This window comes from Benincasa hispida, chromosome 1 (genome assembly GCF_027475165.1).
Source record: "Benincasa hispida cultivar pf3 chromosome 1, pf3_genome.v1.1, whole genome shotgun sequence".
Classification (NCBI taxonomy): Eukaryota; Viridiplantae; Streptophyta; class Magnoliopsida; order Cucurbitales; family Cucurbitaceae; genus Benincasa; species Benincasa hispida.
Genome location: NC_143478.1, coordinates 83201739 through 83220994, shown reverse-complemented (window position 1 = coordinate 83220994; position 19256 = coordinate 83201739). Strand labels below are relative to the sequence as shown.

Genomic DNA, 19256 nt, shown 5'->3' with positions numbered 1-19256 from the left:
ACCCAAAAGGAAGGGGTTGACTATGAGGAAACTTTTTCTCCTGTTGCTATGCTTAATTCTATATGAATTCTCTTATCCATAGCCACATATTATGACTATGAAATATGGAAAATGGATGTTAAGACAACCTTTCTTAATGGCAATCTTGAAGAGAATATCTTATGTCTCAGCCCGAGGGGTTCATAGCCTAAGGTCAGGAGCAAAAAGTTGGCAGACTGAATCGATCCATTTATGGGTTAAAACAGGCATCAAGATCTTGGAATATTATGTTTAGTACTGTGATAAAATATTTTTGGCTTTGACCAAAATGTTGATGAGCCTTGTGTTTACAAGAAGATCATCAACGAAAAAGTAGCATTCTTAGTACATTATGTGGATGATATCCTACTTATTGGACGTTATCCTATTCATTGGGAATGATGTAGGATACCTTACTGATGTTAAAAAGTTTCTAGTAACCTAATTCCAAATGAAAGATTTGAGAGAGGCACAATATGTTCTTGGTATCAAAATAATTAGGGATTGTAAGAATAGAACGCTAGCGACGTCTCAAACAACTTATATCGACAAGATGTTGATTCGATATTCGATCTAGAACTCTAAGAAGGGTTTGTTACCTTTCAGGCATGGAGTTCATTTGTTAAAGAAATAGTGTCCTAAGACACTTCAAGAAGTTGAGGACATGAGACGTATTCCCTATGCCTCAGCTATGGACAACTTAATGTATGCTATGCTCTGCACTAAGCCTGACATTTGTTATGCAGTGGGAATAGTCAGCAGGTACCAGTCCAATCCAGGGTTAGACCACTAGACTGCGGTTAAGAATATCCTCAAGTATCTTAGAAGAATGAGGGATTATATGTTAGTGTATGGAGCTAAGGATTTGATCCTTACGGGATACACTAACTATGATTTCCAAACTGATAAGGACTCTAGGAAGTCTACATCAGGATTAATGTTCACCTTGAATGAGGGAGTTATAGTATGGCGTAGCATCAAGCAATGATGCATTGCAGACTCAACCATGGAGGCTAAGTATGTAACTACTTGTGAAGCAACAAATGAGGCAGTTTGGCTAAGGAAGTTTCTAAATGATTTGGAAGTTGTTCCAAACATGAACTTGCCAATCACCTTATACTATGACAATGGTGGGGCTGTGGCCAACTCGAAAGAACCTCGTAGCCACAAATGAGAAAAGCACATTGGGAGGAAGTATCACCTAATACGAGAGATTATATGAAGAGGAGATGTGATCGTCACAAAGATCACTTTAGAGCATAACATTGCTGATCCATTTATGAAGGCTCTCTCGACTAAAGTATTAGGGTTGATGCCCTAAAGTCTCGTGTCCTGTAGTTTGTAAACAGTTTGTACGAACGCTTGTGTTGTATAATATATGATATTTACTTCACATATTATATTTTTCTCAGTTACTTATTTTATTTACTTTACCACAAACTAATAAACATAAAATCCCTGGTTATCTGTATGTGATTCAAGCATGTATATGGTGACATACAAGTGGATCATGTCTTGAGTGATAACCAAAATGGTCTGTAGTATATGGATATAGGAGGGAAACCTTATCCTGGTAACCCTACGAACGCGGCCCGCTTTGTGGAATGGGCACAAGTGTTGTGACTTGTCACAGATGGTCTGATCCTAATCATTCATGTTGAGGACATGCGAGCGGGGACGTCCTATAAAAAAAGTTTGTATAAGACCTAATCACGAAGTGTTAACATCTCGTTATATAATACCGTTCATGATAGAGACTTCACTTCACTAGGATGACCATAGGTAACATGACCTCAATCCTGAATGAGTTGGGAACTCCTGCCATTGAGGGCTGTTCTTTGATTTGTATGGGTACGAGTGGCCAGGTCGCCGATTCAAACCTACCATTTTGGGGATTCGTCTGATTTGGGAGCTGGGAACTAAGCTACACAAGATGGAATTCACTCCTTCCCTAAGGCAGGGGTAAGTAGATAGATAGCTCCCTTAAGGGTTGATTCCGGGGCTTGAACGATGTGGCCCACACATCTTCTCTTGGTCCGAGAGGTGTTCACACATAGTTGGACTATGTTGTATTGTTCATTAGAGGAATCAGTGGTAATTAAGAGCTGAGATGTAACTACAGGTGCTTAACGGTAATTTGGCCTAACTGTACTTACGGGTATCTGTGAAGGGTCATCGTACTCATGATTGGTTATATCTGATGGACATAGAAATATATCTGTGGTAAGAAGAGTTTAGCTGTTGGTCTTTAGTGGAATGCTTGACAGTTAACAGATGGTGGATCTCGTGGTTAAAGAGTTTAGTCAGCTATTCACGAACCGTTGAAGTTTCGAGTCACAGGTCCATTAGATCCCCTGGGTAGCTTGGATAAAGTTGAGAACCAGTGTTTGGGTGAATTTGAAATGTTCAAATTGACAAGAGGAAGTTTGATTATATATGATATAATTGGACTGGTTAATTATATATGAAATAATTGGCTAAATGTATGAGATACATTATTTTGGAGGAAATTAGATATAAATATGATTTATATCAAGTAGAGGAGAAAATACTATAGTCGATATTGATATCAAACTATAGGATAAAAATATAATATGATTATATTTATTAATGAATTAGTTGGTTAATTATATGATAATTAATCCAAAATTCACATTTGGACGTGGGTTAGTGGGGCAACGTTGGTTATTATAACCGATGAGTTAAAATGAAAATGGTATTTATTTGATCAATTGCCTGAAGAGAAATCGTAAGAGCGTGTGCTGGAGAATAGAGATCGATCATTTAAGAAAATCAAGAGCCTATACCTCGCGCTTAAACGATCGTACACTGTAGCCTAAACGATCGCATAGCTTCTCTAAACGATCGTATAGTGTGCCGATTTTGCTAAACGATCGTATACCTTTTCCTAAACGATCGTTCAGTAAATCCTACACGATCGTGTAGCTCCTCTTAAACGATAAGCATTTCTGCTATGCGATAACGTCTTTCTCCCTCCCATTGTCTTATTGCCTACACGATTCGTGTTTCCTTCTTCCTCTACCAAATTCACCAAAGACCAACTTTTGGGTTTTCACTCCGAGAATACCCGAGGCTCTTTAGTGGTTGTGTCTCCCCGTTGCAGTCATGAGTTTGCGGTTGTTCGTGCTGTTGCAGTCGACGCTTCCGCTAGGCGTTGGTAGATCGTGTGGAGGTTTCCACTGCGTTGGAGTTCCGAAGTGTGAAGACTGTCTTCAACTGGTATGAAACTCTCTCCCTTGTTATTTATCTTGTTCTTAGCATGCCAATAATTAGTGTTTGTTTGCATAACTGTATGTTTTGAATATATAATGTGTATTTCAGTCAGGTGAGATCGGAGCGATCCGAACGTGCTCATAGAACTCTTCATATATGAGATCCTTTAATTGGTATCAGAGTCAGGTTCTGATACTCCGATTTCATCTGTTGCAATGAAATGAGATTTACATTCATGGTGGGTGCATTTCTACATTGGTTTAATGGTTAAATTTGCTGTGGATGTACGGATTAATGGATGTTTTCAGGATGATTAGCCTCGATTTGATTTAAATCCTTTTACATTTGTGGTTATTTGTAAAGGCCCCTGCGTTTTTGGGCATTAATAATCGTTCTCGAGTCTGTATTCAAAGTTTGTTTGAAGTTTTGAGTCGTTCATCGAAGTTCTTGGCAAGCGTTGCAGTTCTTCGAAGAAGAAGGCGATCTAAGGTTGATTGCATCGTGCAAAAAATGTGTTACGCGATCACTATTGATCCCATTGTAAATATGAAGGAGTACGCGATCGCTATTGAACACATCAATGGGGTATGCAATCAAGAGTTGATCGTATCGTGTTGATGATCAGGTATGCGATCGCTGATTATCGTTTAAACGCACACGCGCGCTAGAGAACCGTTTAGGTCAGCAAGCTTCATCGCTTAGTAACTAACTAAACAATCACTTAGTAATGCAAGGTAAATCATTTACCTGTCATCGCGCTATACGATCAGGCTTCGTAGCCTCGTCATCGTCTACACGATCATTTAATCATGCTTCTATCGTCTAATGCACGCTGAATGATCGTCTACCTACTAGAATTTAGTACACGATGGAGACCTCCTGGCGGTTCAAGACCCGATTCCCCTATGAACCGATTTGCTTGATGAAAAATGTAATAGATAGGGTTTTTTCATTCCCTTTTTTTTTTGTAAAGGCTCATCCCGGTCCATTAATCCTTTATTTATTACATGCGATGTATGTTTTTATATGTCATATGGTATGCTCATATAGTAAATCCCACCTTAGGTGATGCAACGATCATGCATCATCTCTTTATTGTAATTGTTATAATTTAGAGAAGCATGATTTAATTATGTAAGAGCATGCTCATGCATTATATAATATAAGAGTTATATTTATGCATGCATAAAAAGCATTGACATGCATCACCTTATATTATAATTGTTATATTATAAGGGTGGATGATAGCATGTTTGCTTGGTTGTTACGCGTTATATAAAAGTTATATATAGTAATGACTGGACATTGCATAAAGCATGACACATAGATTATTTTATAACTGTTATAAATGCCTTGTTGTGCGCAATGGTTTTAGTTGTTTCTTTTTAAAAGTTAAAGAGAAATTAGAACTAAAAGAAATAAGAAAGACATGCATGCTCACTTAGGTTTAATTCAAGGTTTTAAAGTGTTTAAAACTTGGATCACATAGACCTAAGATCACGGTTCTAATATGATTAGCAACCCTAAGGCTTTAATCTTTTAATCAGTTTAATAGGATTAAATTGGTTAATAAAAATGTTAAAGTATAGCAAATCTATCTATAAGGGACCTTTTGTCTAAGGCGGGTTCTGTCTAGGCTGAGGTATTTAAGTTGACGGAAACGTAACACCCCTACTTGGGAACTTACCTGAAAAGGTGAATTAGATAGATTTGATGCATGCATGCAAGTTAAGGATAGTCCATTAAAGTGTTTAAATGTGACTACTTGAACTTGTTCATATTTCATAGACAAACATTGTTTATGAGCAGAGTTTTAAAAGACGGCTTATACTAAAATCAGTAGCCAGATTGTCTAGGTTAATGCATCCTTAGGTAGAATATTCAGTGGAAGGTACTTGAGGCATAAGATGGTTCACTTAAACCTTTCACGTTTCTCCTAAATAGTCCACATCGTGAGATCTACCCTCAGCCTCGCGACACCTTTGGCATGTCCCCCTAATGGATGGTGTTTGGATAGGTCAATATCAAGGTGGATGGAGAGAGTGTTCATAGTAAGTGGGAGCCAGAAGTGTGACAGCATATCCCTCGGTCTCCCTTTTTAGGTTGAATAAAGTTACTGCGCATCACCTCGAGGCACCCTGGGAGTGTCCCCTTAAAGGATGGCAGTTTTGCGCGTTTCTTTATTTGATCTCCTGTCAGAGGATAAGGTAACTTAATCTCTTGTTCTAATCTGCTTCTTCCCTACGGTGGCCTCATTAAGGCGGGACTTTGGCACCGAAAGCGAGGGGTTACACTTACGCAGAATAGTTAAAGGTTAATGATTCTGGACCCAAAAATGGTGACTGTTAGGTTCAGTTCCAAGAGTTAGTTATGCCTAATGGTTGAGAATGTCTCATCCCAGCGAAGGGGTAAGTAATCACCCTACCGGTGACGATTGTCCTGCCTCATTGAGGCATCATTGCAATAGAAGTCTATAACTTAGGGTACTTGAAATAGTTTTGCAAAACTGATTGGTTTAGAAAAATCTAATAAAGTTTTGTTCGTATTTTCAGCAACATTTTCAAAATGGCAACAACCATGTTATCATTGCTAAGCGCCGAAGAACTTATGGGCGATAATTTTGCAACATGGAAACACATGATCACGACAATCCTGATCATCGAAGATATCATGTTCGCTCTCACAGAGGCTTGTCCTCCTATTCCAGCTCCGAATGCCGCTTGAAATGTTCGGGAGACATATAAGCGATGGACAAGGGTGAATGAGAAGGCCCGAGCTTACATCTTGGCAAGTCTTTCTAAAGTCTTGGCCAAGAAACATGAGCCTATGGTCTCAGTGTGTGAGATCATGGAGTCCCTGTAGGGGATGTTTGGACAACCGTCTGAACAGCTTATGCATGAGGCTCTTAAATACATATTCAACTCTAAGATGGAAGAAGACACCTCTGTTTGTGAACATGTGCTAAACATGATGGTCCACTTTAATGTGGCAGAGTTGAATGGGTCTACCATCGATGAGGGCAACCAGGTTAGCATAATCCTGCATTCTTTGCCGGAGAGCTTCCTGCACTTTGTTAGCAATGTGATTCTTAACAAAGTGAAATATAACCTTACAACTCTCCTCAATGAGTTGCAGATATACCAATCTTTACTGAAAAGTAAGGAGAGGCAGAAAGGTGAGGCAAATTTTGCTTCATCCTCCAGGACGTTCCATAGAGGTTCGACCTCAGGAACGTAGTCTGCACCTTCTGCTTCTAACTCTGTAAAGGGAAAGAAGAAGAAGGGTGGTAAGGGAAAAGGGAAGGCACTTGCTAACCCATCGCCTGTCGCCTCATGAAGGCGTCCACAAGTTGTTAAGGGAAAGTGTTTCCACTGGAACCAAGATGAACACTGGAAGAGGAACTGTCTTTGGTATCTGAAAGAGAAGAAAGCAGCTAAGGCTAAGGCCAAGGTCGATAATGGTAAATGTTATTTACTTGTGCTTGAAACTTGTTTAGTGGAGAATGATGATTCTTCCTGGATAATTGATTCAAGCGCCACTAACCATGTTTGTTCTTCTTTTCAGGGGATTAGATATTAGCAATAGCTGGAGGCTGGTGAGATGATGATGCGAGTACACCGGGCATGTCGTCTCAGCTGTGGCAGTGGGAGGACTCCAGTTAGCTTTACAGAATAGGTTTCTTATCTTAAATGATGTATATATTGTTTCCGAACTAAAAAGGAACCTAATTTCTGTAAAGTATTTATTGCAATGTAAATATACTATCTCATTTAATGTGGATAAAGTGTTTATTCATAAAGATGGTGTTTTTATTTGTACAACAAACCTGGAATCAAATTATATGTGCTAAGGCCGTTAGCCATTAATTCTTTCCATAATACTGAATTGTTCAGAACTGCCGTAACTCAATCAAAACGTTGACGAATTTCTCCAAAAGAAAATGCCCAACTTTGGCATCTTCGTTTAGGGCACATCAATCTCAATAGGATTGAGAGATTGGTGAAGAATGGACTTCTAAGTGAGTTAGAAGAAAATTCTTTACCAGTGTGCGAATTTTGCTTTGAGGGTAAGATGACTAAACGACCTTTTACTGCAAAAGATTATATAGCCAAGGAGCCTTTTGAGTTAGTACATTCTGACCTTTGTGGTCCTATGAATGTGCGAGCCCGAGGTGGCTATGAGTATTTTATCAGTTTTACTGATGATTACTCCAGGTACGGGTATGTTTATCTTAAGCAACAGAAGTCTGAATCATTTAAAAAGTTCGAAGAGTTCAAGGTTGAAGTTAAAAATGCATTAGATAGAAGGATTAAAACACTTCGATCGGATCGAGGTGGAGAGTTTTTGGACTCGGCATTCCAAGACTATTTGATAGAACATGGAATCATTTTCCAACTCTCAACGTCGAGTACACCTTAGCAGAATGGTGTAGCGAAGAAGAGAAATAGAACCGTGTTAGACATGGTTCACTCGATGATGAGTTACGCTTCCGTATCGGACTCGTTTTCAGGTTTTGCAGTGGAGATTGCGGTCTACATACTCAACCGTGTTCTCTCCAAAAGTGTTGCAAGAACACCACTGGAGTTGTGGAATGGGCGTAAAGCTAGTTTATGTCACTTCCGCATTTAGGGTTGCCCTGCACATGTGCTTGAGGCTAATCCCAAGAAGTTAGAACCACAGTCGAGGTTATGCCTCTTTGTAGGCTACCCCAAAGGTACACGAGGAGGTTATTTTATGATCCGACGGAAAATAGGGTGTTTATTTCAACAAACGCTCCTTTCCTGGAGGAGGATCATATAAGGGAGCACAGTTCACAAAGCAAAGTCGTGTTGCATGAGATTTCTAATGAAACTACTGAAACTTCAACAAGATTTGTTGAGAATCCTGCTACATCAACAAGAGTTGTCGATGGGCGTTCATTCAGTAGGTCGATTCCACCTCAAGCGTTGAGGGAACCTCGATGTAGGGGGAGGGTTGTGAACCCACCTGTTCGCTATCTGGGTTTCACGAAAATCTTTGCTATGGTAGCAAATGGCGACGTTGAGGATCCGTTGGCTTATAAGAAAGCAATGGAGGATGTTGACCGAGATGAATGGGTCAAGACCATGAATCTTGAGGAGACCATTTATATGGTGCAACACGAGGAATTCATAGCCCAAGGACAAGAGCAAAAGGTTTGCAAACTGAATAGGTCCATTTATAGACTGAAACAGGCGTCTCGATCTTGGAATATACGATTTGATACTGTGATCAAGTCGTATGGCTTTGACCAAAATGTTGATGAACCTTGTGTCTACAAGAAGATCATCAACGCTTAAGTAGTCTTTTTAGTGTTGTACGTAGACGATATCCTACTAATTGGGAATGATGTAGGCCTACTGACTGCAGTTAAGAACTGGTTAATGACCCAATTCCAAATGAAAGATTTGGGAGAGGCTCAGTTTGTTTTAGGTATACAGATCTTTCAGGATCGTAAGAACAAAGTGCTAGCACTGTCTCAGGCATCGTACATTGACAAGATGTTGCTCAAGTACTTGATGTAGGACTCTAGGAAGGGCCTACTGCTGTTCCGGCATGGAGTCATTTTGTCTAAGGACATGTGTTCTAAGACGCCTCAAGAGGTTGAGGAGATGAGACAGATCAGTCTAACCCAGGCTATTTTAATGTTGCTGACCCGTTTACGAAGGCTCTCACGGCTATAGTTTTTAAGGGTCACTTACGAAGCATGGGTCTACAGGATTGCCCGTGACTGGACTAGGGCAAGTGGAAGATTTTCTTGTACTGGACTTTTATGCCCTAGTTTATTTTTTTGTACTAGTTTATTGTACACCCACTTCGCTTTAGGACAAGTGGGAGATTTTTGGGGTTGATGCCCTAAAGTCTCGTGTCTTGTAGTTTGTAAAAAGTTTGTACGAACGCTTGTGTTGTATAAAATATGATATTTACTTCACATCTTGTATTTTTCTCAATTGTTTGTTTTATTTTCTTTACCACAAACCAATAAACATAAAATCCCTGGTTATCTGTATGTGACTCAAGTATGTATGTGGTGACATACAAGTGGATCATGTCTTGAGTGATAACCGAAATGGTCTGTAGTATATGGATATAGGAGGGAAACCTTATCCTGGTAACGCTATGGACGCAACCCGCTTTGTGGAATGGTCACAAGTATTGTGATTTTTCATAGATGGTCTGATTCTAATCATTCATGTTGGGGGCATGCAAGCGGGGGCGTCCTATACAAAGAGTTTGTATAGGACCTAACCACGAAGTGTTAACATCTTGTTATATAACACCATTCATGACAGAGACTTCACTTCACTAGGATGACCATAGGTAACATATGTCTCTTTGAGGGCGGTTCTTTGATTTGTATGGGTGTGAATGGCCAGGTCGCCGATTCAAACATACCATTTTGAGGATTCGTCTAATTTGGGAGCTGGGAACTCAGCTACATAAGATGGAATTCACTCCTTCCCCGAGGCAGGGATAAGTAGATAGATAGCTCCCTTAAGGATCGATTCTGGGACTTGAACGATGTGGTGCCACACACCTTCTCTTGCCCAGAGAGGTGTTCACACATAGTTGGACTATGTTGTATTGTTCATTAGAGGAATCAGTGGTACTTAAGAAGTGAGATGTAACTATAGAGGCATAACGGTAATTTGGCCCAACTGTACTTACGAGCATCTGTGAAGGGTCATCATACTCATGATTGGTTATATTCGATGGATACAGAAATATATCTGTGGTAAGAAGAGTTCAGTTGTTGGTCTTTAATGGAATGCCTGACAATTAACGGATGGTGGATCTCGTGGTTAAAGAGTTTGGTCAGCTATTCACGGACCGTTAGAATTTCGAGCCACAGGTCCATTAGGTCCCCTGGGTAGCTTGGATAAAGTTGAGAACCAGTGTTTGGGTTAATTTGAAATGTTCAAATTGACAAAAGGAAGTTCGATTATATATGATATAATTGGTCTGATTAATTATATATGATATAATTGGCTAAATGTATGAGATACATTATTTTGGAAGAAATTAGATATAAATATGATTTATATCAAGTAGAGGAGAAAATACTATAGTAGATATGTGATATCAAACTATACGATAAAAATATAATATGATTATATTTATTAATTAATTAGTTGGTTAATTATATGATAATTAATTCAAAATTCACGTTCGGACGTGGGTTATTGGGGCATTGTCGGTTATTGTAACCGATGAGTTAAAATGAAAATGGTTTTCATTTTGATTAATCGCGCCTGAAGAGAAATCGTAAGAGCGTGCGCTAGAGAATAGAGAACGATCGCTTAAGAAAATTGAGAGCCTATACGATAGTCACTTTTCGTCTAGACTATCGTCTACCTCGCACTTTAATGATCGCACACTGTCGCCTACACGATCGCATAGTTTCTCTAAACGATCATATAGTGTGCCGATTTTGCTAAACGATCGTATACCTTTTCATGAATGATCGTTCAGTAAATCCTACACGATCGTGTAGCTCCTCCTAAATGATAAGCATTTCTGCTATGCAATAGCGTCTTTCTCCCTTCCACTTACTTATCGCCAACAAGATTCATGTTTCCTCCTTTCTCTACCAAATTCACCAAAGACCACCCTTTGGGTTTTCACTTCGAGAATACTCGGGGTTCTTTAGTGGTGGTTGATGAAAAAATAGGCATGCGCAGTGGAATTGAGGATCAATTTTACTCTAATTGCATAAATTAAACATACAACCCTAAATTAGTTAATTAGGGTTTTTTAGAAGCATTAACTTTGAAGCTCCCGTTGCGGTTGTGAGTTTGCGGTTGTTCGTGCTGCTGCAGTCGATGCTTCTGTTGGGCGTTGGTAGATCGTGTGGAGGTTTCCGCTGCATTGGAGTTCTGAAGTGTGAAGACTGTCTTCAACTGGTATGGAACCCTCTCCCTTGTTATTTATCTTGTTCTTAGCATGCCGATAATTTGTGTTTGTTTGCATAACTGTATGTTTTGAATGTATAATGTGTATTTCGGTCACGGTGAGATTGGAGCGATCCGAACGTGCTCATAGAACTCTTCAGATATGAGATCCTTCACGAGATTCATCTAGAGAATCTAGGTTTACGAGATATATACATTTTATAATATAGGGCAAGTGGGAGATGTGTAATGGGTATGAGATGTCCTAGTTTATTGTTTTTTATTTTGTACTTGTAATATTCCCATTGTTCCATGTAATGTACATCCCACTAACTAGAGTTTTAGTTTAAGTGGGAGTTTTTTGAGTTTTATGCCTTAAAACTTGTAGATAGTGAATGTAATTAAATGACCGTCATTAATAAATAGTTATTAATGTTTTTCTCAATAAGTGTTATTGATATTTTATTTAATTTTGTCTTGTTAACCCTAAAATCTAATAAACTAACATCCTAGCTGTTTTATGAGTCTTGAACGGTATGTAGAGACATATAGGGATAAATGTTCAAGATACAACCTAAAGGGTGTATAGTATAGGGGTAAGGTTGGGTACCTCATCTTGGTAACACTATGGATACGGCCCACTTTGTATTTGATACAAACGCAGTAATCCAATGTGTTCATGTAGGAGACACGCGAGTGGGGGTATCCTAGGCAATGAGTTTGCACAAGACCGGACCGTGAAATAGTAATCACTAGATGTAACTCTGTTGACTAGTTAGGTTTCTATTTCAATAGGATGACGTAGGCAACTTAGTGATACTCCTAAGTATATTATGAACTCATGTTCACGAGGGATTGTCCTTTGATTTGTATGAGTGAGAGTGGCCAGTTCGCCGACTCAATATGCCTACCATTTTGGGATAAGACCGAGAGGGTAACTGGGAATATAATCATACAAGATGGATTTCACTCCTTCCTGACTTCATGGTAAGTAAATGAGTGTTTCCTTAAGTGGTGTCTCCAGGACTTGAACAAAGAGCCCTACCCTCTCATTAGCCCGAGAGGGATTTTTGTTTAATGGTTGGACCATAAACAGGTTGTTCATTAGAGAAGCATTGGTACTTGATGTAAAGGTAACCCAAGGGTAAAACGGTAATTTGACCCAATTAATGTTACAAACACTCGTGAAGGACTAACTTGCTGTTATTGGTCTATATCTATGGACACAGAAACATATATGTAGTGAGAAGAGTGCAGCTGTAAGTCTTTAGTGAAATGTACCCACAATTAACGAATATTGATTAATTTGGTTAATGAATTTAGCCAATTAATCTCACATCGTTGGAGCTTCTGATCTGCAGGTCCATTAGGTCTCCTTCCTAGCTTGTAAAGGGTATTGAGGTAATTTATCATTAAATTGAATTTGAAATGTTCAAATTCAGAACTGAAATTTTTTTAATGTATGATGATACATTTTAATCTAAATTTTAATTTTAGATATTATTATTAATTTTGGATATGATTCAAAATTAATAAATGAGAGAACGAAATATTTGAAAAAAGTTCAAATATTAATTTAATATGAATAAGATTCATATTGAAAATTATAGGTTAAAAATAATGTGTATTGGATGTACATTAAAACTATAGATTAAATGAGAGAAATATATTTGAATATAATTCAAATGGAAAATTTAAATTAAATACATGATATTAAATTGAATGATTAATTAATTAATTATTTTATTAAATTAAATTGATTAAATCAAAACAACCGATGATTCCTTAGAATGGGAAGAGCCAAGGTCTTCCCTAGCAGAAGGTTACTTCTATCAAGTTTGATGGAGGTAATTTGATTCATGCTGTAGGTGGGATTTGAAAGGGCTCTATTGTGGCTGACGGAAGAGGAAGAGAAGGCATTAGCCATTTGTTTCTCTGATACCAGGAAAGAAATATTAATCCCAAGGAATACAGCCAAGAAAAGAAAAACCCGAGGCTGACACTTTGCTCGATGGATAATTCACTGCTTTTGATGATTTATTCTGTACACAATAGGTGATAACAGGGGAAACCCTAGAAGAATACCTAAAGGGTAAAACAGACAACTCATTACAAATTATTAGCAAGGAAATGGAGAGGGCCGAGCTGTTACACACAGAATGGTACAAAATGGAGAATTCAGAAAATATCAAAACTAATTCTTTGCAGTGAAGCTGTATGTTTTAGCTGATGTCTTCACGTATACTTATAGATCACTAATTGCGTTATTCAAAATTCAAATGATTCAACCGTATTTTTTTATAATCTGCTTCATATTGAAATAAAAAGATATAATACAAATACTTAGTCATTTTATAATATGCTTAATATTGAAATGAAAAAAGGAGAATTCAGTTACCGGTATCTAGGCCCTTAGAATACCGAAAACTTGAATCATGTGTGCAACAGTTGGTTGGGATGTTCTATCAGACGGGCCTGAATGATTGTGATAATGTGGAATCCAATTCTAAAAAAAAGAAGAACGTGGAAGGCACGAAGTATATTTAATTCCCACAGCAACTCCAATGCTGTATTAAAAAGAGATTAAAAACCATAATAAATATATGGGGAATATTTTCAAAAGGCATCGATACTCGCAGAAAGAGAAGCTGCTTTCTTTTTCCTTTATGCGTCATTTAGCCTTTTCTCTCTAATTTTCCAAACTCTCAAACTCAGTCTCTCCGTAAAATTCCCAATTTGTTTGAAGGTTTGTTCTGATTTTGGCTAACAAATGGCAGAGGAAGTGAAGCTGTTGGATTTCTGGCCCAGCATGTTTGGTATGCGAGTTAGAATTGCTCTAGCCGAGAAGGGCGTGGCCTATGAGTACTTGGAACAAGATCTCAGGAATAAGAGCCCTTTGCTTCTTGAAATGAACCCGATTCACAAGAAAATCCCTGTTCTTATTCATAATGGAAAACCCATTTGTGAATCTTCCATTATTGTTCAGTATATTGATGAATTTTGGAATGATAAAGCTCCTTTGTTGCCATCTGATCCTTATGAGAGATCTCAGGCCAGATTTTGGGTTGATTTCATCGATAAGAAGGTGACATTTGTCTTCTCTCTCCCTTGTTAACTTGATTTCTTTTGTTCCTATTCTTTAACATTCATCATCATCTTAATCTTAATTTGGGAGAAAAGTACATTAGGTAGTCAGGAATGTTGAGTTATGACGAGGTTAGTGATAATAGAGGAGTTTAAAGAGGAATGAATCTAAGATTTTAGGTGGATTTGTCCATTTCGAGATGTCATATTATGATATGACTCCCTAACAATTTTATTATCTATCTTGTCAAATAAATAAAAAAATTTAGTTCTTAGACCATGATCTATTGGTAAATCTTCTATATTTGTATAAAATATTTACTAGAACTACTACTCCTTTTCTTAGATGATGACTCAATTGATTTTCTATATAATACCTCCCTGTTTTTATTTTAAACTAAATCTACAATTGAATATGAATGGTAGTATAAAAGTTAAGATACAAGACACAGATACAATAAGAATTTGCATAAAACTCAAGTTATTAACAATATAAATTAAGAAGGAAATGAGATTTGGTAAAGGTTAAAATATTATGAGATGCTTTGGATTATGATACAATGTTAAATCAATGATTGTTTTTAATTGCATATGTCAACATGAGCACAGTTTATTTAATGGTAATTGGTATATATACTCGTTTTTGAAATCTGAGATTAAAAATGCAGCTTTATGAAAGTGGGAAGAAGATATATGCGAAAAAGGGAGAGGAGCAAGAGGAAGGGAAGAAGGAGGTGATAGGAATATTAAAGCAACTAGAAGAAGTTCTTGGGGAGAAGGCTTACTTTGGAGGTGAATGTTTTGGAGTTTTAGACATTGCTTTGATTGGATTCTCCTCATGGTTTAGTGGCTATGAGACCATTGGGAATTTCAGCATTGAGGCTGAGTGTCCAAAGATAATGAGTTGGGTCAAGAGATGCTTACAAAAGGAGAGTGTTGCTAAGTCTCTGCCCGACTCTAAAAAGGTCTGTGAATTTATGCTTCAAATGAAGAAAAGGTTTGAGTAAACAAACTGTTGTTGTAGCTCTTTCTCCTTTGTTCCTTGTTTCTAGTTTCAGTGTGGAAGTGGAAGGATTAATTACTTGATGCATATTATTTGTTAGTTTCTTTTTGTTGGTATGCTATTAAAAGAAAAAGGTTCATTTGCACATTTTGACGTGTGTTTTGAAATTATCATTCAGTAAATGCCATGTGCCCTTAGGTAATTTGAAGATCACAAAATTAGGTAATTTTTTAATACTAAAAAAATATTTGGTTTTTTTAAAAGCCGTATTTATTTAATAAAGATAAAAACAAATATAGGCTTTTAAAAAGTCGTTGAAGTCCGGTTTGCTTCACAAAGGAGAGAATCTGAATCCAACGAATTCATGGTATCTCCTCAAGACAATTTTACTCACTCTAGTGTCTAAATTTCAAGAGTAGTTGATCTTCAGTATGGGTAGGGAAAAGAGAGGAGCATGAGGTGGGGAAGGAGGTATTAGATGTATTGAAGCAATTGGAAGAAATAATTTATATTCAATGAAAAATGGGATTAGGGTCGATCTTGCTTCTGCTTATGGTTCTCTCCCGTTAGGGATCCTTCACTTGTAATCGTCGAGACCTGAATAGAATGATATAAATGGATAGGAAAATTTGAGGTGTGAACATAAGAGTTACAAGAATTACTATTGCCAGATGCCTTGTTGAAAGGGAAGTCCTCTCCATTAAAGATAACATATCTTGAGACGATCACTCTCCTATTAGATTTGAGACATTTATATCCTTTGCTTGATAAGCTTGGACCCAAGTATGTGCACTTTTCAAATTGATAACTGAACTTATTCTGATTATAAGGTTGAAGACAAGGATAGCACGCACGCCCAAATGTTTTCAATGATGATACATCAATCGATTTTCTTAATAGCATTTCAACTGGAGACTTTGACAAGCTTGGACCCAAGTATGTGCACTTTTCAAATTGATAACTGAACTTATTCTGATTACAAGGTCGAAGACAAGAATAGCACGCACGCCCAAATATTTTCAATGATGATACATCAATCGATTTTCTTAGTAACATTTCGTGTTAAACATTTTATTTATCAATAATAATGACTTGTTGATTTTCCATCTTATTATGTAGATCCAATAAATGCATCCTTGGCTATAGTCTGAATGTTGGGTAGTTGTAAGATGCTACAAACGATGTGATCCACAAATCGTTCATGTTGAGACATGAGAGTGGGGGCATCCTATGCAATGAGTTTGCATATAGACTGGACCACGAAAATAGTTACTTTTCTTTATAACGATCGTTTACTATTAAAACTGATTATTTCATTTATGATATAACCTAGGTTAACTCGATCTTAATCCTAAACTAGCTATGAATTCTTGTTTATTCGGGATTATCCTTTGATCTGCAAATGGTGAGAGTAGTCACTGCTTAATAAGCTTACCATTTTGGGATAAGACCGGATGAATAGCTGGGGACATAGTCTTGCAAGATGGAATTCACTTCTACCCTATTTAGGGTTATAGATAGGTTGTTCTCTTAAGTACTGATTCCAGGTCTCGAATAATTGGGGCCCCGCCTTCTCATGATAGAGAAAGAATTTGATTCATAAAGATTATGCATCAGAATTGTTATTTAGAGTATTGGTAGGAACTTAAGAAACAAGATATATTTACAGGGGTAAAACAGTATTTTTGACCTAGCTGTGATTACAAACAACCTGTGAAGGACCGACTTACTGATTATGGTTATTAAGTGGACATAATATATCTAATGTATATCTAATGTGAGGGGAGTTCAACTATGGGCTATAGTGGAGTGTCCCATTAGTTAATGAATAGGGTTAGATTGGACTAACGAGTTTAGTCGATTAATCTCGAATCATTGGAGCCCATGATCTGTAGGTCCACGGGTCCCCTACTAGCTCGATCCGCGAGGTCCCCCTACTAGCTCGTAAATGGATAAGCTTTAGAGTAGCTTGAGAAATTAATTTGAAACGTTCAAATTAAACGGAATAAGAGAATATATATTTAAATATGATTTAAATATATGAAGATGATTATTGTGCAAAAATTAATTTAATATTTGATATTAAATTAATTAATATTTTAAATTAATTTATGAAATTAAATTTAGAAAATCATTTTTCAGTTTTATTAATCAAAATATTTTTTTATTAAAAGAAAAATGAAAATCAGTTTTGCATGTCATGCTAAATGGAAAATGTAATTTTTCCATTATCTTCTCTTCATTAATACTCCAAGCATGAGCTGCAAGCCATGCAATTCACTTCTTTGCATGTTCATTTGCAATAAATAAAGAAGTTTGGAGTGATTTGAGGAGAGCTAATATAGAAATTTTGAGAGAAAATCTCTGTGAGAAGAAAAAGTTCTTCCTTTTGGGTTGTTGTGTGTTCTTCATTGTTCTTCACTAATTCAAGTTGTTCTTGAGTCCCACAACTCTGTCTAAAGCTCCAAGAGGATAGTGGGAAAGACTTTGAGGTGGTTCATGGTGATCTCTGGTGAAGATTGCTGCTGTACAATCAAGTTCTTGGAGAGTTCTTCAAAGGTATGATCTTAAAACCCTCTTTTTAGGAAAACATGCTTTAGGTTCTACTAAAATTAGTAAATTTGAATGCTTATGGATCATTGATACTTCCGATGCATGTTATTTAACTCTTTCAGGAAGACCATTAATAAGATATAGGGCAGTCTGAAAGGCATCCCACCATAGGTATAAAGGTAGTAATGCTGGAGTAAGAAAGGTTAAGCCAGCTTCTACAATATGACGGTGCTTGCGTTCAGCCCTGCCATTTTGAGACGAGGTATATGGACATGTAAGTTGAGATTTCATCCCTAGTTGATAGCATACTTTATGTAGTTTGATATATTCGCCACCCACTATTAGATTGCAAGGCCCTCACATGTGAGTTAATTTGAGTTTTGACAATAGTAAGAAAGTGATTGAAGGCTGTTACTGTGTCACTCTTTTGTCTTAAGGGGTAGAGCCATGACTGTAATCATTGAAAAATATGATATAGTAACGAAATCCTTCTCTAGATATCATTGAGGTTGGTCCCCAAACATTCAAGTGAATTAAATCGAAGCTGTTACTTGCTCTTGAATCTAAGAGGGGAAAAGAAAGGGAATGGTCTTTGTCATACTGATATGCTTTAAAAAATTGATTGATATCATTCTCTTTAGCATTCAGACTACATTTTTTATAATAAACTTTAAGACTTTTGATGGGGGTAGCCTAGACGTTTGTGTAACAAATCTTTGATCACTACGTTGTTGATATTGACTGCTATATTAGATAAACTTAAGACAAAGACACCTTTATTTTTGCACATTGGTTTAGTTGCACCAGTGGCTCTTTGCTACGACTTAACTAATTGATCTTTGGCATCTTGAAGTTGATAGAGTTCATCTTTAAGCACCTCTTTCAGTAAATTGGCCCTTGTAGCTTTGTCCTTAACAACACGATAAGAATCATGAAATTCAATATAGATATCATTGTTTTATGTTAGCTTTGAAACACTGACCAGGTTTTTGGTTACTGCAGGAATATAGAGCACATTTTGAAAAGTTAATAAAGCATGACCATTTGTTAGTTTGGAGTTACCAACATGAGATATATTAAGTTCACTTTCATCTCCTACAGTTACAAGATCAGTACCTGTGTATTCGATTGGATTAGCTAGAGAGTTGTAATCTGATGTAACATAGTTGGATGTTCCACTATCTGCATACCAGTTAGGGTCTAGCACAGTTTCTGGTTGAGCAAAGATTGGATAGGTGTTCTGATTAGCCATGAAGGCAACATGGGGAGGGAAAGAAGGGTTGCCATGTGACCCTCAATTATTTCCTCCTTTGTTTGAGTTCACATTGGGTACAAATTCTCGATAATACCTGTGATAACAATAGTCTGCAGAGTGACCATATTTTCGACATACCTGACATGTTGGTTTGTTTCCATGACCACGGCCACGACCTCTGTTTGGAGTTCTACTTCCT

General features: G+C 37.3%; 1 protein-coding gene across 4 annotated transcripts; it reads left to right on the top strand.

Moving 5' to 3' along the window:
* Window positions 1–13733: 13733 nt before the first annotated feature.
* On the top strand, window positions 13734–18944 carry LOC120084536 (putative glutathione S-transferase parC). Of its 4 annotated transcripts, none has more exons than XR_016529417.1 (6): window positions 13734–14247; window positions 14915–15211; window positions 16080–16185; window positions 17692–17808; window positions 17925–18076; window positions 18805–18944. XR_016529417.1 is itself a non-coding variant. In XM_090313368.1 (3 exons), exons 1-3 carry the CDS (start codon window positions 13933–13935, stop codon window positions 16212–16214), a joined length of 747 nt encoding a protein of 248 aa, XP_090169494.1. In that variant the 5' UTR covers window positions 13738–13932; the 3' UTR covers window positions 16215–16355. The 4 variants fall into 4 exon arrangements, 2 of the variants coding, with proteins under 2 accessions (XP_090169494.1, XP_090169499.1); XR_016529418.1 differs by having other exon boundaries at window positions 17925–18064; window positions 18805–18943; XM_090313368.1 differs by lacking the exons at window positions 17692–17808; window positions 17925–18076; window positions 18805–18944 and having other exon boundaries at window positions 13738–14247; window positions 16080–16355.
* The last annotated feature ends 312 nt before the right edge of the window (window positions 18945–19256 follow it).